This window comes from Chroicocephalus ridibundus, chromosome 22 (genome assembly GCF_963924245.1).
Source record: "Chroicocephalus ridibundus chromosome 22, bChrRid1.1, whole genome shotgun sequence".
NCBI lineage: Eukaryota > Metazoa > Chordata > Aves > Charadriiformes > Laridae > Chroicocephalus > Chroicocephalus ridibundus.
In genome coordinates, this window is record NC_086305.1 from 4,357,059 (window position 1) to 4,379,436 (window position 22,378).

Here is a 22,378-nt window from a genome sequence, read left to right on the forward strand (position 1 = left end):
TGCGTCCTGGGGCGTGTATTTAATAATAAAAACAAACAAAAAGGCAAAGAGCTGGGCCTTGTCCTGGGCAACAGCCGCGGTGCTCGGTGGCGGTGGCCGAGGAGGGGAGAGACCAGGATGGAGACGCCTTTGGCCACCGCTGCCGCTCCTTCCCCCTTCCTGCATGGAGCAGGTTTGCCGCGGGCTAGGCGGCCATGCCGGCAGCGGGATGGCGATGCCGGCAGCGGGACGGCGACGCCAGCGCTCAGCCCGGCATTGGTCCTGAGCACTGGGCTGAGGGGCAGGACACGCGGCGGCCGCCTGGTGCCATCCCTGGAGCAGCCTCGTCCCTGGGGGTTTCGGGGAGAAGCCGACGTTGGAGGAAGCGGGTTTTTTTTTGTGAAGGAAATGAGACGTGAGCAGCCGGCGCTGGTTTATGGGTCTGGCCTGGCGCCAGGGCTGCCGCTCAGAACCTTGGAGCGCGGCCGGCCGGCGGTGGCCAGGGCTGGCCGGCACGCGGGGAAGCCACAGTGTGGTAGCCGTGGCCACAGCGTGCTCCTGCCCTGAGGCCCAGCTCGCACTATCCTGCCCCGAGCCGCCCGTGGGGCTGCCGTGGCCGAGGCAGGTGGGGGCCACTCCTGGACTCTCCCCCGCTGCACTTGGTCACCCAACCGGTGCCATGGCCACCACGGCCCGGGAGCGATGGTGGGGGGGCAGCGGTGGCTGGGGAAGGCGTCCCTCGCTGTGTAGCCACGAGGGGTTGCGGGATGGGAGCAGGTCCCGCTTCTGTCCCCTCCTGGGGTAGGACCCTGCGCCCCCCACCTGTGGCTGAGGGAGGGGGCTGAGCCCCCCGCTCCATGGGGCGCCATTGCAGGGGATCCGGGGCTGGTGGTCGGCTCCCCCGGACGAGTTTCCATGGGTCCTGCAGTGAGACCAGCCCCCCCACCCCCGCCTCGGGGCCCACCATCAGACCAGCTGCTCTTTTGTTCCTTTTTATTAGTAAGGGATTGAAAACACAATTAAATACATTTCTTTACTGATAATTTACAGCTGTTTCCGCAGCAGAAAAGGGGGGGGCCATTAAGTCAGTAGCAGTTATTTCAGGAGCAACGCCACCTCAGTCACTCCTGGCCCTGGCTCGCTGCCTCCCCCTACAAGGGACAGACCCGGAACCCCCCGACCAGCCCCAGCCCACCCTGGGGGATGCCTGGCCCCGACCAGCGCCCGCCTCCAGCTCCCCTTCACCTCCATGATGCCCCGGGCGGGGAGCGGGGCCGCAGCCCACACCTTGGTCTGGGGGCTAAAAGGAGGAGGAAGAAGAGGAGGAGGAGGAGGAGGAGAGCCGGGCTGAGAGAAGGCTGACCAGCTTGGGAGGCCTCCGCCAGCCCCAGCGGCTTTGGGCAAGACCTGGCCCCTTCCCCGATGGACAAGGGCCAGGGACCGACGGGACCTCAGTACACCACCTCGTACACTGTGGCCTTCTTGTCACCAGAGCCCGTAACGATGAATTTGTCATTGACGGAGATGTCACAGCTCAGCACCGAGGAGGACTCTTTAGACTGGAGATGAGAGAGGCGGAGGGTGAGGGCAGCGCCGATGGCTGAAGCCGCCCTCATCCCCCCCCGGGCCAAATGCCTTCTCCCCACCTGGAAGATGCTGGCTCCGTAGGGCGTCCGCCAGGCGTTCAGCAGGTTGTCCTTCCCCGTGCTCACGAACCACTTCCCTGGAGGAGGGACAAGAAGGGACAAAGGAGGAGCACGGTGTCACCAAACTCTGCCCGACAGGCGGATTACGGCAGCAAAGCGTGCCCAGGTGGGGACGAGAAGGCGAGGGCTGTGCCGCGCGGTAGCCAAGGGGCCGTTTTAAGGAACACAAAGGGCAGTCCCGGGACAAGGGAGCTGAGAGTGCATCCATGGAAGCCCCTTCTCGGAGGGATGCCACCAGCCCCACGCACGACCGGGCTGGCTACTGGAGGTAGCGCTTGCCCCCAGCACAACGAGCCCTGGGACTCCGTTCAGGGGGGCTGAGCGCGGGGCCGGGGGGGAACCAAAAGGACCCGTGTGGGGCTGAAGGGAGCAGCCCCCTGCTCCAAAGCCGACAGAGCCCCAGCGGAACACACAGCTCTTGCCTACCGCAGGAGGCGAATTTGAGGGAGAGGACGCAGCTCTCGTGGAGGTGCAGCTGGTACTTGTCGGGTTTGGTGACGTGCAGAATCTCCACGTTGCTGCTCTCCATGCCCACCGCCAGCCACTCTCCCGTGGGGCAGTAGCCCAGGGAGAAGATCTGGTGGGGGGGACATGACAGAGCAGGGTCAGGCACCGGTTGGCAGGTCCCAGCGGCCCCCCCGTGGAGTGCCCGGCCGGCCCCAGCCCCGACCTGGGAGCTGAAGTCGTGCTGCTGCAGCTGACGCCCTTCCCGCAGGTCCCAGCACCGCACCGTGTTGTCCAACCCCCCCGTCCACAGCTTGGTGCCATAGTTGGAGATGTCGATGCAGCTGGCACCATCCGTGTGGCCTTGAAACTGCCTGGGAAAGAGGGGGAGGGAGAGGGCGAGGGCACGGCCATCAGGGTTGGCAGCTCAGTTGCCAGCATTCCCACCCCCCAACGTTCCTGCCCTGTGCCACCAGCCCCTGCCCCGGGCTCACCTCACCATGGTCTGGTTCTGCAGGTCCCACACCACGATGTTGCCGTCGCTGCAGCAGGAGAAGCAGACTTTGGCGTCGGGGCTGATGGCCAGGGCGTAGCAGGCGGGGGCAGAGGAGGTGAGCTCAGCCTTGATGCGGGGCGTGGGGGCCGCCAGGTCCCAGATGGAGAGGGTGCTGGCCTCCCCCTCCACGATCAGGCTGCGGCCGTCGGGGAGCAGCTTGCAGGAGCGGATGTAGTTGTCGCGGTTCTGAATTGGGATTAGAGGGGACGGGGTGAGTGAAGGAGGAGCTGGTCAGTGCACGGGGGATGCGGGAGAGGGACCTCCTTTTCTCATCACTGACATGAAAGGACCCTCTCTCCCCCTCCGTTGTAACGGGGGCACATTCCCCTTCTTCCCGGCTCCCACACAACGCCCTTCTGTTCCTCCTCCTTACCAAACAGTCCAGCTGAGCCACGGCCGTCTTGGTGCCCGGCTGCCCCACGTCCCACACCTTCACGCAGCCCTTGCCCCCGGTGTAGACGTGCTGCGTGGAGCTGCTGATGGTGACGGCGCAGACCACCTCGCCGTGGGTCAGGGTGTGGAGCTGCCGCGCGTGGCGGGGGATGCCGGAGCCGATGAGGGCGTCGGGGGGGAAAGGCACGGGCTGCATCTGCCCGTCGGCGCTGACGTGGAAGGAGTAGGCGCTGGAAGGGAGCAGAAGACAGGACTGACCAACCGCCCCCGTGTGAAGCCCGAGTGGGGGAGCCGACCTCTCCCGTTAGCCACGCTCGAGGCAGGTGGAAGGTGCCCGGTGGACTCTGGTTAATGAGGGATATAATTAACCAGCTCCTTGTTACCACCAGCTGCCCAGAACGAGAAGAGAGGGTTGGACTCAGAAGTGCAGCGGAACTCCAGCCCTGCCCCACACCTGCTGGGTGTAGAAATGTGCCGTGGGGAGGGAGACCCCCACCCCGGCACCCACCCCGTGCTGCCCACCCTCCCTGCAGCCCCCCCGTGTGCGGCCACACTTACGGTTTCCCTCCGGGGATGGTGGAGAGTGAAGATGAGATGGTGGAAGCCCTCAGGTGAGGGTGCGACTCAAAAGCCACCTGCACGAGGCAAAGGGCACAGGGTGACCAAAGTGCCAAAACCCCAGGAGGGGACACGAAGGCTGGCTCCTGCCCTGCATCCCCCAGGACGCTGCCAGCCCAGCCCTGCACAAGGTCCCTGCTTCTGCTTCCCCCGCATGCAAGTGACACAGGCCAAAATGGGCTCCCAAAGACACAGCCACACGCCAGCGGGACCCACGTGGAGACCTTGGCAGCCTCCACCGGCCCCACAGCCCGGCCACCTCCAGAAGGGAGCCCTTCCTATGGCTGCACCCCCAGCTCGAGCTCATTGCAGCACCGTGGGTGCACGGTGGGGACGGTGCGTGCCCTGGACATCAGGGGACAGGCGGCAGAGCCAACACGGCAGATTGGGCCCGTCACTCGGCGACTTACCATCGGGGAGCGGCCGTACATCACGGCGCCGCTGACCTGCGGCGAGAGGTGGATGCCCATGTACATGCTGGGGGCTGGGAGCTCCCCGTTGAGGGTGGCGTGAGGCACCATCCCAAAGGAGGACGCGTAGGGGCTGGACACGCTCAGCGGGCTGCGGAGAGCTGCAGGAGGAGAGACCCCCGCTCGTTGCCCTGGCCAAGGGGTGTGAGCGTCCCCCGAGGGAAAAGGGCAGCTGGCCCTGAAGCCGGGCAGCATCGCCTCCGCGCAGGGCCCAGCCAAACCCAGCACAAACCAGCGGACAAGGAGGAGGGCAGACAGGTCATGGGTTGGAAGTCAAAGACCAAAGGAGAGGGGTAGCCCCTGCCTCCCATCGGTCACGGATGTGGGATGCAGATCCAGCCCGGGACACCAAACGGCTCCATCCCTCCACGGGATGCACCACAGCCCAGCCGCTAACCCACGGCGACCCCCAGCTCTGCTGCCAACGCCTCTTCAGGCTCGGCCAGGCCGAATTACTCGCAGTTGATGGCTAAGTGGCTCGACCTCCAGGGTTTCCATGGTTTATTGAAATCGATTCCAATTCAATTTTTGCTAAACCACCGTAATTTTCGAGCCAGGCAAGGGTTTAACATCTCCAGTCCTGGCTCTGTTTCTCCCTGGGGCTAGCTGTCCTGCTCCCATCACCTTTTGGTCCCTTTGGCTAGACGGTGACCAAGCTGTTCCTGAGACCTCTTCCCAAGGCTTCCCCAAATGTTTTGAAGGAAACTGAAGCAGGAAAAGGAGCTGGGGAGGGGGGGGGTGGGGGGGGGGGCATGACCAGTTCACCGTCAACCACCACTGAGCGCTCAACCCCACCTCCCCTGTGCTTTCAGAAGGTGGCAGCCACCGACCGGGGCTCCTGGGTCAGCTGGATCTCACCCAGGGTCCCCGCAGCACCCAGCGCACGCAGACCCTCATCCCTATGGAGACCCTCATCCCTATGGAGACCCTCAGCTGCACAGGGAGACCGGCCGCGTCCTGACCTCCTGCACCCCTCCGTGGTGGCACTCGGCCACCCCTCCTACCCCCGGCTGCACGTAGCAAGAGCAAAATGGCAGCTTGTCAGGGAAAAAAACCTACGCTCTCCAGACAAAACACCCACCCCCTCCTGTAGCGAGGAGCTCCGCGCATCCGCACAGCACCTCCGGCGGGTCTGAGCCTGCCAGGAAAGCGTCGGCAGTCGGGTACGGTAACGGCACGTAGATGCACGTGTTGGCCGCGGTCGATACGTCTGATTACGTGGCACAAAACGTGTGTGTCCCCCCCCCCCCAAGCTCTACTGACGGGAGAGCGTGTCCTGCCTCCCCTCCCCTCAGCCGCGGAGCGCGACACCCCCGCGTCCCCCCACACTCACTGATGCCGTCGGTGGCCGGTGCCTTGGCGGGGGGCAGCCGGAGCGGGGCGGCCGAGCTGGGCCCGGGGGAGTCGCGGGGCGACGAGGAGGCAGCCGGGGGCTTGGAGGAGGGAGCGCCGGCGGGGGGGTCGGTCTGCGGGGCAGAGCAGCCTCAGCGGTGGGGGAAAACCCACCCCCAGCACCGCACACCCGCAGCCCCGAGCCACCGGGAGAGCAGCGGGCACCGAGAGCTGGACGGGGATGCGGCCGTCACGGGCCCGAACCCCACTCCCTTCCTCCTTTGCCCCCCGCACCCTCCCCACGGCGTGGAGGGAGCCCCACGTCTCCACTCCCCCCGGGTGCAAATGCCCAATGCAAGCCCTGGTCACCCCAAAATACCCCAATTCCGCACCCCTACAGCATCCTGCTATCAGCACGGGGCCCGGGGGGGGGCCATTACACGGAGATCTGCTGCTCCCTCGCCTGAAACCACCCTTGTGGGGGGGGGGGACGGACACCCCCGTCCCCAACCTCACAGAGCAGCAGTGGGACGCCTGGGACCAACCGTCCCCTCCGATCCCCACAGCCATTTCATGCCTTTCTTTTTTCTTGCCTCTCCTATTCCTTCCTCTTTTTCTGCCTGGGGATTTTGTCGACACCAGCAAAGGAGGGGAAAGGAAAAAAAAAAAAAAATTAATAACAGAGAAAAAGCTCCGTGCTGCGCTGGCAGATTGCTCAGGGCGCTTTGTCTGCTCTAATCCGATTGTGCCGGGAGCCGCCACTCGCTGCTCCCGCGGCCCCCGGCCGGCTCCTGACCCCGGGATGGCGGGATGCATCGCCCCGGTCCCCACGGTGCCGGGAGGGATGAGGATTGTCAGAAACCTCCCTCCCCCTTCCCGCACGCTGATGTTTCAATCTGAGCATCGGGGCTGGCGCTTGGCAAGGAGGAAGGGGAGAGGGGGGAAAAAAAAAAAAAAAAAGAAAAAGAAAAATAAAAGAATCGATTGCTGAGAGCAGCTCTGGGGAATCCTGCAGGCAGCTGGATGGAAAATACCCGCAGAGCCAGGCTTCTGCCCAGCCCACGGTTATCCCCGGGCTCCGAGGGCACGGACCCTGCTCCCCGTGCTGGGGAGGCCGGCGGGGGGTACCAGGCACCCGGCACCGGCAACTCCTCGCCCCACTTTGGGCTGCGGCCGATGGGCCACAGAGAAATTCAGGGGCACGTCCCCGGTCCCGCTGCCCACGCCGCTCCCTACCAGACTCTGGTCCTTCGGCTTGAGGGGCGTCGTGCTCCGGCTGGAGGCGATGGAGGCAGGGCTCTCGGGCATCTCCTGGCCGGCTGACGGGAGCCGGCTGCTGGGTGTGTGGCCGGGGCTGCCGGGCTCTGAGGGGGGGTCCTGGGGGAAGAGCAGGTCTCTGGCGAGTGGGATCCCCGATCCCCCTGCGCGGGAGGGCAGGCCTGGAGAGCCACCCCCGGACCGGAGCCCAGCGGGGACCATCAAGCCCCCGTCTGATGGGCGCGTGGCTCGTCCAGCCGCCCGCCGCCCCGCGTCTGTCTGAGCATCATTAATGAGAAGCGTTCACTGAGAGGCATCAACTCTCCTCCACCATCCCCTGGATGAGAAACCTCCTCGATTTTAATCTTTGAACAAAATTAGACGGCAGATTCGGAGGACGCTGGTGACCACGGACGCCTCCACAAGGAGGGATGGCGACCAGCGCACCCGAGGAACCGAGAAAGGGCCTCTTGGCAGCCCCTCGTCAGCCCCTCGTCACCATCTCAGAGGCAAGGCCACCCTTCAGCTCTTGCACTCCGACAACCGTTCAATTAGGGCTGTGATTTTTATCACCATAATTACACCCACGAGCAGTTTTTATAAGTGTCATTTTCTGCGGAAAACCCCGCCGATGTTCCCTTCAGGGCTTGTATTTTCTTGGGAATTATCAGGAGGGAAAAAAAAAAAAAAGGTATATATATATATAAAAAAAAAAAAAAAAATCACGCGTGTTATCCCTCCCCCCAGTCTTGGAGGGGAGGAAAAGGGATGTCCCCCAAAACATCATCTCTGCCAAGAATAGCTGGGGCTGGGATAAAGTACGTGCCTTGGTGGTCGGGGAAGGTTGTACCAGAAGCACCTGGCAGTTTGGCAGCAAGAGGCTGAAATTCAGCGTTCCCCCCGCACTGAGACAGGGACACGGGCTCGGGGTGTTAAAACCAAGGCTGCTCCGAGGCCAGGCACCGTTCGTGGCCGCCCGGATGGGGCTGGCAGGGCCGGGGGTTGTGCTGCGGGCGCTCCTGAAGCCCGGCATCCCTGCCCGCCGCCGCCACCTCCGTGCGCCTGAGCTGCCAGCAGCAAGCCCAGCTCCCCGGGGCTCTCATCCCGGCTTATCAGCCTCCCCATACGGGATGCTACAGGAGAGGGGCTGAAACGGGGTCATGAAGCATCCTGGGCTGCATCAACAGAAGCGCGGCCAGCAGATCGAGAGAGGGGATTCTGCCCCTCTGCTCCGCTCTCCGGAGACCCCACCTGGAGCACTGCGTCCAGCTCTGGAGCCCTCAGCACAAGAAGGACACGGAGCTGTTGGAGCAGGGCAAGAGGAGGACCATGAAGATGATCTGAGGGCTGGAGCCCCTCTGCTGGGAGGACAGGCTGAGAGAGCTGGGGGGGTTCAGCCTGGAGAAGGGAAGGCTCCGGGGACACCTTATAGTGGTCTCCCAGTCCCTGAAGGGGGCCTACAAGAAAGCTGGGGAGGGGCTGTTTGCAAGGGCATGGAGCCATAGGACGAGGGGCGATGGTTTAAACTAGAGCAGGGCAGGGTTAGATCAGACATGAGCAAGAAGTTCTTTACACGGAGGGTGGTGAGACACTGGCCCAGGCTGCCCAGAGAGGGGGTGGAGGCCCCATCCCTGGAGACATTCCAGGCCAGGCTGGATGAGGCTCTGAGCGACCTGATCTAGTTCAAGCTGTCCCTGCTCGCTGCAGGGGGTTGGACGGGATGGCCTTTAGAGGTCCCTTCCGGCCCAACACGTCGATTCTATGATTCTAAGCCCAGCTCCCCGGGGCTCTCATCCCAGCTTATCAGCCTCCCCATATGGGATGCTACAGGAGCGGGGCTGAAACAGGATCGTGAAGCAGAGCCAAGTCTACCGCTGGCACAGCCAAGCCCTGGCTGGCACAACCTTCAACCCGCAGCACTGTGAATCGGCATCAGCCGTGGCTGGCACGAACACATCAGAGCAAGGCTGGCACGTGTCCTGCTCCTGCCCAGCGGCAACGACCTGGAACCTAACAAACCTCGGGAACCAGAGTCCTAAACCTGATGACTACAGCTCGAGTCATCAGCACGAGCCATGAAGGTTGTGGGCTTACCTCATCCACCACCAGGTTGTAGTCGCTCTTGTCCCCATCGCTATCCTGCAAGGGGGGAGAAACCCAGAAAGGCTCAGTTGGGGGTGGGAGAGGCTGGACCACGCTCCTGGCTCTGCCCCACAGGACTCGGGCCAGTGGAGAGATCCCATTTTCCCCTGCACATCGCTTCTCATGGACCAACACCATGCCCCCGCAGGCAGCGACTCAACCCTCTGCCTGAGGGGCCTCCCCCGGACTCTTAATTTTCTTCCATTTCTTTTCACAGGATCCCAGCCCTCCGCACCCAGCGCAGGAGCTCCGCAGCCACCTCCAGGGCCCCGTCCCGCCTCCCACCGCCATGCTCCCGGTGCACTCACATAATGCCCAGGCAGGTCCTTCTCCTCCCGCTTCCGCTTCAGCTCCGCGCCTCCCGTCCGCTCCTCGTCCTGCGGGCTCTCGGGAGGGGAAGCAGAAACGCTCTGAGGGGGGAGGAAAGCATGTGAGGTGGGGGGGGGCAGAGCGGGCAGCCCCCAAAGCCCTGCCGGCCCCGTTTCCTCTCTGGAAGAGACTTCCCGGTGCTGCTGGCTGCACCCAGCCAGTGTCCAGCACCCAGCCAGCTACCGGTGCCATCTGTGCCACAGCCAGTTTGGGGGACAGGGGTCCCCTTCCTGCACCGAGCGGGTGTCTGGGCGAAGAGGGAGGCACAACTCTCCCCCCGCTGTGCAGATACCTGTGGCATCCCCTTACTGGCATCCCCTACACCCAGGCTTAGAGTCCTCTAAGATCCGAATTTACCTGGCGGCACAGATGGGCTTGAGCCTGGTGCTTTAGGCAAGGCTGGGGAAGACATTTCCAGACCCCTGGGTTCTAGCCCAAATTCATCCCTTCGGCTCTGACGGGGCAGAGAGAAGGGATGCAGGGTGGGGGCTGTCCCTGGGGGTTGGCTGCCGGCGGTGCCCTAGTGTGGACGGAAGGCAGCCGTCCTTTTAGGGTGCAGCCCCAACACGCCATCCCTCTCCCCGAGCCAGCCGCCCGCCCTCGGCCCTGCCAGGAGCCGAGCGAAGCAGCATCCCCGGCAGAGCGCGGCTGGAGAGCAGATCCGCCCCTGGGGAGATAACCAGCCATGGCGGAGTGGAAAATCCCCATCGGAGCCCGTGTTTACTTCGCCTTAACCCCACCGCTGCAGCAGCTGGCGGGCTGGGAAGCAGGATGGAGCCGAGGAGGACGAACGTCCCTTCCCCAAAATGCTGCCAGCAGCCGCGGGGGTGTCTCAAATCCCCTCCCGCTCCTCCCCGCCCGCTAAGGCTTGCTGCTCGGAGGAGGATGATAATGCAATCAAGTGGTGCCTGCCCACCCACAGCCCCCCGCAGAGGAACACCAGGCCAACGCCGTGACCGGGGAGGCTGCCCGTCCTCCCAGAGCAGCCGGGGCGTTGGGCTGGGGCAGTTTCTGGGGTACGGCTCCCCGACCCTCCCGGGAGATCGCGCCGGGGGTCAGGAAGAAAAAGCCCCGTCCTAGGGCTCCCGCACGGCCGATTGTTTCCAGCACAGTAGGATTAAGAGCCTCGTCACATACAACCACGGAGCAGAAAGGATGCTCCCTGTCCCCTGGGTGGTCTCTGGAGGAGGAACCCACATCCCCTGGGATCACAGGGGCGATCCATCCTGCACAACACAGCGACCATTGCCCTTCTCCTCCTCTCCCACCTGACTGCAAGCCTAGGAAGATCAATCCCAATTGCTCCCAAACAGAGGGACTCATTAACCCTTCCTTGCCCCGCCTGCGCCAGGAGCTGGAGCTCTGGTTCACTGCAGTCACAGAGCCTGGGAAGGGAGTCACAGAGCTGGGATTCGCGACAGGCTGGGGGGCATCTTAAAAAGAGGGTGCAACCAAGGGTTGCAGAGGGGCTGGCAGCACTGGGCTTAGGTAAGGAGACCCGTTCAGCCTGTTTCCTAAACTGGAAACTCCTTGAAAAGGACAGGGTCGGTTATTTTGGGAGCAGCCCTCGACCTTTAGATCCTCACATCAGCAAAGACTCCGAATTGAGGTGGCCCAGAAGCTTCGGCTACAAAACCCAAAGGCAAACACATTCTGCCCAAGCCAGCAAAGTGAGCGGGGGCTACAATACGCAGAGCCCCTCTGTCTTACATCCTCTGCTCAGGTGTTCTCCTGGGCTCCCCGACATCCCTACGCAAACACATTCAGCTCCACTGGGAAAGAGGAATGACCCCAGAACTGCTCAAATCCAGAGACTTGGCACTGCCTGCGGGAGAGGGCAGAGCTGCCCCAAGCCCCTCTCCCCCCTTACCCCCAGCCTCACGGCTTGCCCCTACCTTCTTGACCATGGGAAGTTCCATCTCAAGACGAGGAGGAACTTCTTTGCTGTGAGGGTGGCAGAGCCCTGGCACAGGCTGCCCAGAGAGGTGGGGGAGTCTCCGTCTCTGGAGACATCCCAACCCCGCCTGGACGCGTTCCTGTGCCACCTGCTGTGGGTGACCCTGCTGTGGCCGGGGGTTGGAGGAGATGATCTCCAGAGGTCCCTTCCAACCCTATGATTCTGTGATTCTGTGTGATTCTTGCCACGCTGAGCCCTTGCAAACTCAGTGCCCAGGGGAAGGTCAGTGCTGGGAGCCAGTTGCCCCAGTCACCTTGTGTGCAAACACAAGCAGCCTCGAAAGGCGACTCGCGGTGGCAGGGGGAGACGTCCACTGCCCTTACCCCTCAAGCTGGGGTGGGAGGTGCTAGAAAGGAGCCCGCGCATCAGAAGCACCCGGTAGGAGACCTGGAGCCCACAGCAGAAGGGGAGCAGGGTGCCAAGAGAACAACGAGGACCTGCTCTGCCCACAGCGCTGCCTCCGTCCCCAGGGAGACCCACAACCCCAACGTGGTCCCCGGTGCGTGATGGAGACCCAAGTCCCTGCCGCTGCCACCAGACAGAGGACAGCTCGGCCACCTCAGGGCTGTTTGCTTTGAAAGGGTCAGGAAACAAAACATTCCTGCAAGCCCTACTGCGGGCGCTTGCCGAGGGAGCCGGCTGCGGTGCCTGCAGAAGACGCGATCCCTGCACCCGCCCGGCTGCCAGCCCCGGCTCCGGTCACCGGGGTCCCCACAGCCGAGCCCACCACTGCCCCAGTGTCCCCCCAACAGCCAGGCTCCCCCAGCACCCGCCGCCCTTCCCAGGAGCTGGCTCTGCCTCCTGCCCGGAGCGCCCTGGAGATGCTCAAAGTGACTCGGGGGCTGCCGGGTCCACTTGCCCACCCATTGGGGCCAGCTGTGGCCACTGGCCCGGCCAGAGCCAGGCACAATGGTGTGACTTACCCGGCTTGGGGTGCGCTCTGGAGCCCAGGCAGCAGCAGGGAGAGCGTCCGGGCAGGTCGGTGTCGGCGGCAGCAGGGAGAGCGTCCGGGCAGGTCGGTGTCCAGCGAGGCAGAGGGGAGGAGAGGAAGAAGCCATTAATGCGGAGGCTGTGCCCCACGTACCGGGTAGGGAGGAGAGGGGGACACAGCAGGGAACGCAGGAGGAGACAGCGGGCTGAAAAAAGATTCCCACCCGATTATCCCACTTTGCCCATCTGCAGCATGGATTCTCTGATGTCTAATAGGAGGTGAGCACACCAGTTCTCCTCAGGGAAGCAGGGGGAATCTCTATCCACCCACCTACTCTCAAGAAATTCAGTCCAGCTCGGGAATCTCTTCCCTGGACACGGCGACAGGTCCAAGGCTGCCAGGAGGGGACGAGCCGGTCGGCCAGCTGAGACCTCCTGAATCACACCCATCCTATTTCCTTAGGAAGCCATGCTAAAAAGGCCGGCTTGGAAACCCGCCAAGGGTTTTTTTACGTGCACAACAAAACAAGTCTCCCCTCCCTAAGCTCGGGGAAGAAGTGCCAGGCATTTGCTGCAACCCCAAGCGCGAAGTTACGGGCTGGGGTCTAGCGACCCCTCCCCGCTTGATTTTCACTCCGAACGATCCGATCGCATGGGGACAAACCCGTCCCAGTCTCTGCTGGCGGGAGGAGGCAGGTGGGTACCAGGAGATGAGGGACACCCCGTGCCGGCGGCTGCTCCAAGAATACGGTCAGCACGAAGCCACCGGCCCCTCAGCCCTGGCTCGGGCTGATCCACACCAGCTCTGGCTGACTGAGATTAACCCAAGCCGTATGTAGCCTTTGACTATTATTATTATTATTTTTTTTTTTTTAAAGGCGTTATTCCGGGTGTCTTTGCGCCCTCTGCCACTGCTGGATGCCCTGGCCAAGGGGCAGCTCTGGGCGGCGGGAGGCAGAGGCTGCCCGGGGCTCTAAGGGTTAAGGCAGGCAGAGCACAGCTCGCTTTTATCCGCTTTCTGGAGTTTGTTTTTCTCCTCTGGGGGAAGGCCATCCTTAAAGAAACACTGGCAGAATTAAAAACCGCAGCCACCTGCGTACAGGGGCACCGAACAGACGCGGACAGTTTCCTGCTGCTATTTTCACCACCTTTGAAATCTTAGAAGCGAAACCGCGCCGTTAGGAAAAATGCAACAAACCCCTCCGCTGCCCAGTCTTGCTGTTACCCTTGGGTCCCGTCCCCGCAGGCCCCAAACCGGGGACACGGGGAGCAGCCGGTGCCTTCCCAGAGGAGCATCGCTACGGCTGCTGAATTTTACTGCCTGTTTCTAACCCACGGAGCTGCCCGGAGCCCTCTGCCTGCGCCTCAGCATCCCCCTCAGCGCAATAACCCGATGCCTGAGCTCTGCGGAAGGGGACGAGCTCAGAGCGGCTTCTCCTTCCTGCACCACTTCGATAGCAACAAGCCACCGGCAGAGCTGGGTAGCGTTATTAATTTGGCCCCGGCCTGCCAGTAGCATTCAGAGCACTGATTTAACGAGGATTAAATATTGATGATGTTTGTAAAGCACTTTGTGATCCTGATAGGAGGAGGCACCCATAAGGATGAGGAATTACTGCTATTTACAAGGCACCACACACGCAATATGGCTCTGCTTTCTCAATTCTTTGCCGCCGACCTGCGGTTCCCACAATTTTTAGGGGCTTGCAACAGTATTTTTCCCTTAAAGTCTTGGCTTCGGGCATCAGACCTGGTGGAAACAGGGAGGGTTTCTCCGTGGCGGGGCTCTCACGTCCCCGTCGTCCCCCCAAAGCTGGAAGGGTGGTGCCGGGGGACCCTGACACACTGGAAACCCCCAGGGGAGCCGAAGACCCACATGTGCTCACACAGTGCCCAGAGCCCTGCTACCCAGCGTCTGGGGCGCACACGCAGCCGCCCCCCCCGCCGCCGCTCACCATCCCTGCACGGCAGCTGTTCCCTGGTCAGAAACAGAGCCAGCCTCCGGGGGCTGCAGATATTTAATTAGCTGGATCCGTCACTCGCGGCACTCGCCGCTCCCCCCCCGGCCCCAGGGAACAGCTGCCGGGCATCGGGGAGCCCTGGGAAACAGCAGGATCCCTCCCAGCGCTGCCCAGCACCGACCCCGCCAGCCTCCGAAGGGTTAATCCAGCTGTGCTTCCCCTTACCTCTGTTCTCCCCATCCTGGGCCACTCTGTCCTCCTTGGCGGCCAGCTGGGACTGGGCCATCAATGCCCCCGAGAGGGCCAGGAGCCCCGAGGTGCCGCTGGCCCCGGGCATGCCGGAGGGGTGGGGTGTCAGCGGGATGGGGGACGCGTGGTGGGAGAGATGCTGAAGCTGCTGCTGCTGAAAGAGAAAGAGCAAATGGTCCCAGATCCCGGAGGAGACGGCCGCAGCCATGGCCGGCACCCCTCGGGCTTCCTGCAGGAGCTGCGACGCGAAGCGCGATGGGATGAGACGCGAGGATGAGGAGGGGAGCAGAGCTGCGGGGGGTGCACAGTCCAGGTCACACCGCCTGCCCCGGCCACCCAGAGCATCCCGAGTTCCTCCCTGCTGCCGACCCCATCCCAACACGTGGCAGAGGAGCCCAAGCCGTGGCTCTGCCCTGCTCGGGGAGGATCCCAAAGGCCATCCGCTGCCTTCAGGACAGGGTGGCAAACCCCCCCTCCCCGCAGGGGACCAGCCCTGGGCTTATGGCAGCAGTAAAGACCCCGGATCCCCATCACTGCCCCGCACGGTCTGACCCCTGAGCAGGAAGAGCCTTCACGGTGCCACTCACCCCGACGATGCTGTTCAGCTCCCCCATGGTCACCTGCTTGGCCCGCTCCACGGCCTGCAGGACCTGCTGCTGGTGCTGGCAAGGAAGAGCACCGGGAGGTCACACCGCGCTCCTGGCCGGAGGGACTCCATGGCCCAGCATCGCCCCGGCCACCCCAGACTCCCTCCCTCCATCCCAGACACACAGGTTTCCCCCCCAAAAAAATCTAAGTTGCTCAGGCTGGACTCAGGTTCACCCCTTCCTGAGGGCTTCAGGAGAAGCCCCAACAATCCGGTGCACCCCCCCTGCCTCCCCCCTTACCTCCTGCGTCAGAAAGGGCATAATCTGGGCGCAGATGGCACTCAGTCTCTTGACGATCTCTGCCTGAAAGAGGAAGCGGGTATCACGGTGGGCGAGAGGGCTCAGCCCCGTCCCATCTAGCCAAGCATCCTGCAGCCTCCGCCGGGAGTTAAACCCCCCACCACCACCCGCTCAGCATCAATCCTGCCGCCGCCTCTGCTCCCCGCTGGGATTTCCCAGGCTGCTGCCAAGGGAGGGCTCTGCCCCGGGCTGCGGGACCCTCCCAGGCTGTCAGGTCATCCCCCCGCCCTGCCCCAGGCGCACAGAGGGAACCCGACTCCTAAATCCCTCTGTGGATCCGGGCCAAGCCCAGCTCCGAGCTGTCAGTCCTTTCGCAGCCCAGCTGGCTTTGCTCAGCCCAAACCCATCTTGGCTTTGCGGGCTGCCGCTCTGGCAGCCAGCGGGCAGGCTGGCAGGGGGAGGAGGAGGAGAGCCGAGCCACAGGCGCTGGCAGCCGGCCACCGGCGCGCGGCTTGCTCCTTCCTCTCCGTGAACATCGGACTCCAAGCCAGGGGAGAGCAAGGGGGACGCAGTTTCAGCCCTCTCCGCATCGCGCCAGCAGAGATGGCGGTACCTGCTCTGCCATCCCGGCTCCCACCCCGGCCGAAGGCCCCCGGCCGGCCGGCAGCTCCCCCTGCCCCTGCTCCCCCACAGAGCTCCCCCGTAGCCGTCCCCTGCCCAGCCAGCGGCAGCGAGGGGACACAGAGGACCTGGCGCATCCTCTGCTCAGCCCGTGGTTACAGCCAGACCCACAGCCCGGCCGCATCCCCACCGGAGTCAGCGGCATTTCCCAAGGGAAGGGCTTGCAGCTTCCAGCCCAGCCTCTCCAAAAGAAAACCCGCATCTCCCGGGGGAAAACTTGATTTCCCCCCCCCGCCGCCCGCTGCAAATCCACCCTGGCACTGCAGATTGGCTGCTCCGAAGTGTTTTCGCATCTCAGGTTTCCGACAATCCCTGACAGCATTGCAGAAAGGTCAAACCCAGCGCGGAGCCGGCACGGAACAAAGGGAACATTCACCTGCTGCACTCAAAGGCTGCCGGCGCCCCAGGGGAGCTGCCCTGCGCCCACCAGCACCCCGTCACCGCGGGACCCCGGGAGCCAGAGACCCCCCCCTCCGGACCTCTCCTGCCCACGCAGAGCCGGGAGCCTGACCCAGGTGGTTCCCTCTCCCCAAACACGGCCATCGCCTCCGTCTCCCCGCATAGCTCGGGCCACCCCGGGGTCCCAGTCCCAGCCTGGGGTCCCAGTCCCGGCCCTGGGGTCCCGGTCCCGGCCGAGCTCAGTGCACGTGGGGACGGCAGGAACGTGCTCGCAGGCTCTACGACTCTCCCTGCTAACAAAAGGAGCAAACTCGAAGGGGCTGAGCCAGCTGGAGGAATATGGCAGTTGACTTGCCACTTTGTCAGGCATTGGTCCAAACTAATTTCCCTGGCAGAGAGCCCGCGATGACTAGATTGATAAATCTGAAGAGGGAAAGCAAATTAACGCTGGAACAAAAGGGGAACCAGGGAAGGGTGAAAACACTCCTCCGGCTTCAGGAAAGGAAGAGGGGATTAAAAAAAAAAAAAAAAAGAAAAGAAAAGAAAAAGAAAGAAAGACAATCCATTTGCCTCTGGGCTCCGGCTCCTGCTCTTTCCTCCAGGCTCCCTCCTGCATCAGGGGCCCCCGGGAGCTGTGTGCGCGGGGGCTCGTGGCCGGGCTCCGAGAGGGGCTTGGGGACGGCAGGGCCTGTCCCAGGGCACCCACCGGAGCTCAACAGCACGCATCCCAACAACCGCCGAACCCCTTCGCAGACAGAGAGCCCTGCTACGGCTCCCGCACCGCTACAGACACAGGGGGACGAGGGAGATCGTTTTTCAACAAAGTCCCCCCCGCCTCGGCCTCTTCCCCGCCACCCTCTGCTGCCGGCCGGCCCCCACCTCACTTACCTGCTTGTGCATTTCGATGTTCAGCCCGTAGGACATCTCATAGTACTGAGAGCAAGACCAAAACACAACCCGGTTAGGAGCCGCCTGGAGCAACCGTCCCGTGGCCAGCCAGGGGCTCGGCAGCCAGCCCACCCCGCTCCCCCCGGCCAAACCCCTCCGCCGAGGGTCCCTGCTCCCCCCAGCCCACGAGAAACAGCTTGTCCAGCACAGCGCGGGCCGAGACCAGCCACCAGCCCGGGGCAGGGTCGGGAGCAGCCACAGCGTGGGCCGTTGAACACCCGTGATGATTACACCGCAGCTTCTGTCTCAGTTGACGCCAGCCCCGCTGCCCCCCCACGTCCCCTCCTGTCCTGGCCCGTCCCTTCCCACTCCCGACCCTGACCCGCTCCCGACGCAGCGTCCCGCCCCGGCACATGGGTGGCCGTGCCTGTGCAAAAGCACAGATGACATCGGGTTACACCTTTCACCGGTCACGAGTGACTCTGGACACGGTGACAGCGGCAGACCCTGTCCCCTCGCCCCTGGGGACGGGGAGCAGGGGGGGACCAGAGGACCTGCCTTCCCCAGCAAAGCCCACTTCAAAGGTAGCAGCGCAGCCCTGGGAATCCCTGAGCCTGCGGGATGTGGGACGGGATCCCAGCCGGTGGGTGACAGGAACATGCCCCGCGATGCCATTAAAGCCCAGTACACCCCCGGCCTCACGGAGGGGTCTGGCATCACCCAGGGGCTGGGGGTTGCCCAAGTTTAGGTCCGTTTGCCTTTCGGCTAGCATAATTTGGGTTCCCCCTTTCCCTAGAGGGGCCGGTAATGTCGGATGCTGAAGGCGAGGGAATGCTGCTCCAGCTGTGCAGTTCCCATCCTCTTCCAGTCCTTCCAGCAGCTCCCCCCACCCCTGTTCGTCTCCGGCTGGTGCCCAGGGGTGGGGGTGTCGGTGTCAGGGGACTTCGGAGGGGCCCTGCCCTGCTCCTTCTAAAGGCAGCCCCCTCCCACCAAAACACCTGCCTGGGGGTGTCACCCCTCCTTGGGAGAGAGACAGGGAGGAGTGGGGAGACGTCTTAAAAGGCCAAACAAAAAGGCAAAAAAAAAATAAAAAGGAAATAAGAGAGAGAAAACCCATGGCAGGATTGCTGAGCGGCAGCAGACAGCAGCAGAAGAGCCAGCGGTTGCTAGGAATAACCATTAACTCCTTCCTAACTCACACCCCCCCACCCCCACCCCATCGCCCAGGCCAGGCACCCCACAGCAGGGGGTGACCCGGGGAGGCCACTGGCCATCGGGGCAAGTGGCCGAGTGGAGCCCCGGGACCTCGCCGGAGGGTGGTGGCCTGCGACGCGCTGGGGGAGGCCGGGGGACAGGGCAGGGGGGGGGGCTCACCATGACATAATGTCTCTGCATCTCCGTCTTCTCGCTCACCAGCTTCTCACATTCCAGCTTCAGGCTGCAAAGAGGGTTTCGCTCAGGGACCCACATCTCCCACCCCGTCCTCCCAGTCCCCACGTCCCCCCCACGAGCTCGGCACATCTCCTGTCGTGCCCCCCCCCAGCAGCCACATGGGGCTGGGGGGGTGTGCGTGCGTGTGTGTGTCACACACCCCCAGGTGTTGCCATCCCTGGGGGACCCGAACCCCACGGCTGTGCCCCGGCTCCCCCCGGAGGGTCCATCGCGCCCACCCAGAGCCCCGCTCCCCCAGCACCGCTGCCGTCCCCTCCGTGTCCCCTTGTGCCCAGCTCCGTGGGGGAGACGCGCTGTGGGGGCTCTCCCCCTTGGGACCCCCGCCCCAACTCACGGCTTCATGCTGCCCCTCAGCTTTGACACCCACCCCCCCCACTTCTTCCCGGAGCGCCCCTTTCACCCGGACCCCTTTCTCCCCCCTCTCCTGCCCCGATTCCCCCCGGTTTGAACCCAATCCTCCCCTGCGCCCGGATCCCCCTCTCCCCGTGCCCTCGGCCCCCGTTACGCCCCTTCCCCGGTTGCTCGCCCCTGCCTGACCCACGGCACCTCCAGCCCCCCCCCCGGCACCTCCCGACCCCCGACCCCTCGCCCCCGTCTCCCCCGTCCGAGGCGGGGGGTCCCGGTCGTCCCGACCCCCCCCCCTCCCCTTCCCCACCTGTGGTACTGCGCCTGCAGGAACTGAAATTCCTCCTTGATGCGGTCGCAGATTTCCAGGACGGAGAACTTGAAGGGCTGCCCGGGCTGGAGGGGGGTCTGGGGAGACACGGCCCGGCTGGCGGCTGCTGCCCCGCCGCGCTGCCCCGGCCCCGCCCGCCGCCCGCCCGCCCCGGGACTTACCGGGTGCCGTCCCTGCGGGAACATCCTGAGGGCCCGGGCGCCCGCCCCGGACCCCCCGCTGCCCGGACCCCGCTCCCCGCCCGTCTCCCCGCCCCCGCCGGGCTCCGGGGACGCTGGGGGGGCGCTCGCCTGGGCGCCGGCGGCGGGGGGGCGGCGGGCGGCTCAGGCGGGGCGATGGCGGCTGCCGGCGGGAGGGCGGGTGGGGGGCGCGGGGTCTCGGCTCGCCCCCCATGGGGCCGGGGCGGGGCGGGGACGGGCGGCCCCAGCGGGGCCCGGAGCTGCCGCCGGCCCCGAGCGCCCCGTCCGCCGGCGCCCGTTTAAGGTGGCGCGTCCCCGCGGGAGGTAGGAGGGGGGCAGCCCCCGGGCAACCGGCAGCCCGAAGAGGCGGCGGCCGCGCCGCCCCGACCGCTCAGCGGTGCGCGGGACCGAGGGGGTCCCCGGGGACGGGGCGGGCCTGGACCCGCTGCTCCGGGGCCGAGCGGAGGCACCCGGGAGGCGTCCGCCGTGTCGCTGCCCCAGCCCTCGCTGCCCCGCTCGCCCCCCCGGGCCCCTCCCTTGCCCCGGGTCCCCCCTCCCGCATGTCCCGGAGCCGGGGACGGACGGGAGCGGAGCCGCGCCGGCAGCCCTAGGGATCGGGAGCACCCCCGCCCCCCGGAGCACCCCCGGGAGCGTAGCCGCCGCCCCGGGTGGACACGGCACCGGCCGCCGGCGGGGCAGCGCGGGGGCACCGAGAGCACAGACGGAGGCGGCCTGACAGCGCCCGGCCGAGCCGGGGCCCCCGGTGCGCTGTGACGCGGGGTCCCAGCCGGGCCCGGCCGCCCTCGCCCAGCAGGAGCCGGGGGTCGCCGGGCGGCCCCGCGCCACCTTAACCAGCCTCACGGCCCGCGACGGCGCTGGGAGCCCCTGCCATTGGCTGCCGCCGCGGCAGCGCCAGCCAATCGCCCTGACCCGTTCCCACATGGGTTCGTGACGCCACGTCACGGGAAAGCCAATGAGAAGCGAGCGGGCCGCAGCGGCCCTGGCGGCGGCGCCGCGGGGTACGCTGGGAATTGTAGTTCGAGACACGCGGTGCCGTGCGCGGCGGCGGCGGCTGGGCCCGTCCCGTCCCGTTCCGCCCGCTCCCGCTGGGTCCCGCGGCGGCGCCGCCCGTGCTTCCGCGCGGGGACGGCTCGGTCCCGCCGCGGGCCGGGGCTCCCGCCGCGGGAGGCCGGGGCGGGCGGACTACCCGTCCCACAAGGCCTTGCGCCGGCCGCCGGCTGCCACTCAAAGTAACGTGGGGCGGCGGCGGCCCGAAGCGGGAGGCTCGGCCGCCCCGCGGGGAACGAGGCAGCCCCGGCCCCGGGCTCTGCCGTGGGGGGTCCCGGGGCCGGGCCGGGCCGCCCCAGCGCCGCCGCCTCCCGCGCTCCTCCGAGCCCCCCGGCCAGGCCCCGCCAGCCCCAGGAGCCCCCCACCACCACGAGGGGCCCTTCCCCGGCCCCCGTCCCGCCGCGGTCACCGCGTTGGGGGACGGTAAAGGGAGGGCGAGGAGCGATCCTTAAATATTGCAGGGACGAGCTGTACCTGGGCACGGCACAGGGTTAAATATTTAATGCCCCACATTTCAGCCTGATCTTTTATTAATCGCGTTATTTACTTGCTGCTTGCGGGAGAGAGGGGGGGGGCTCTGCCAGTCCCGGGGGCGAGGAGGGAGGGGGGGGATAGCGGGGGCTCTACCAGTCCCGGGGCCACCGGTGGGGACCGGGACAGGGACCGGGACCCTCCCCTTGGCGCTGGCCGGGCTCGGGGCCGCCCCGGCCCCACACGCTCCCCGGGGGGAGCCGCCGGCTCCGTCCAGCCCCAGCCCCGCCAGCCCCCACCTCAGCCCCAAAACCACCAAAATCCTTCCTTTTGCCCGTGCCTGTGTAGATGTTTGTACATCACGTAGCTGCGCATGCGAATACACGTATTTCAATCCAAATGTAAAGTCTTGGGAGAATTTATTTTTGGTTTCTTTGCCTTATTGGGGCAGTTGTTGGTTCGTTTGGGTTTGGTTTTGGTTTGGTTTTTTTTTTTTTTTTTATTTAAGGAAAGTTGTTTTTTTTCAAAAGCTGGAAACATTCCAGATGGTGTTTCAAGGGAAGGGGAGGCCCAGAAGATGTTTTGCGGCGTTTTTCCAAACTCCTTACCAAAAATCGCCGCTTTTCCTTAGGCAGTTTCTCTGCTCTCCTGTCTCGGAGAGTGACACAGGTGAACCCGGAACAGTCAGCTCCGGAATGATGGATGTCACACGCGTCTTCATCACCCTCCATTAATGATTGACGCGGGCCCTGGAGCAGGACAGCCTGTAACCCAGAGATTAATTTGCTTCAGCGAGTGCTCGGACTGGGGAGAAAACCGCCGTGGTTAACCCTTTGCACCCCCCAGGGCTTCTGGATGCAGCAGCGCATCCAGGAGGAGTGGGAAGAGATCCCACTCCTCCCTCTGCGGGGATGCGGGGGTACCGGGCAGAGGGCTGAGACCTCCCCAGCAAAGCCACCCCGAGCCCCGGTGCTGCCGCCGGTGCTGGATGCACAGCCGGGGCCCGGCCGCTCCCCGCAGCAGCCACACACTTGTGCCCGGTAGCGGCAGCGCTTGGAAGAGCCCCAAAGGACGAGGGCGTTTGAAATCCCCGCGTCAGACCGAGGGGCGAGGGCTGTAAACAGCAGTTCTGTTTGGAACCGGCGGAGAAACGGAACAAACCCAGGCTTCGGGACGCTCGGGAGCTCCATTTGAACCCACATCCAAGCAAAACAGGTGGCTGCTGCTGGAATTACCCCGAGGATTTCCCCTTTCAGCTCCCGCCCCAAAACGCGAACGTGTGGCTCCCGCCCTTGCCAGCGAGGGCAGCGTCGG

General features: G+C 64.8%; 1 protein-coding gene across 5 annotated transcripts; it reads right to left on the minus strand.

Annotated features, from left to right (window-relative positions):
- Positions 1-970: 970 nt before the first annotated feature.
- On the minus strand, positions 971-20,378 carry LOC134526168 (transducin-like enhancer protein 2). Of its 5 annotated transcripts, none has more exons than XR_010073906.1 (20): positions 19,508-20,376; positions 19,326-19,423; positions 18,593-18,656; positions 17,219-17,263; positions 15,251-15,313; positions 14,951-15,025; positions 14,340-14,517; positions 12,147-12,163; positions 9,206-9,307; positions 8,850-8,894; positions 6,735-6,875; positions 5,500-5,632; positions 4,107-4,267; positions 3,637-3,713; positions 3,059-3,308; positions 2,624-2,871; positions 2,356-2,499; positions 2,112-2,262; positions 1,626-1,702; positions 971-1,538 (listed from the first exon to the last, which is right to left on the minus strand). XR_010073906.1 is itself a non-coding variant. In XM_063357741.1 (20 exons), exons 1-20 carry the CDS (start codon positions 19,529-19,531, stop codon positions 1,431-1,433), a joined length of 2,196 nt encoding a protein of 731 aa, XP_063213811.1. In that variant the 5' UTR covers positions 19,532-20,376; the 3' UTR covers positions 971-1,430. The 5 variants fall into 5 exon arrangements, 4 of the variants coding, with proteins under 4 accessions (XP_063213811.1, XP_063213810.1, XP_063213809.1 ...); XM_063357741.1 differs by having other exon boundaries at positions 2,629-2,871; XM_063357740.1 differs by having other exon boundaries at positions 2,356-2,503; positions 14,340-14,514; positions 19,508-20,375.
- Positions 20,379-22,378: the final 2,000 nt, after the last annotated feature.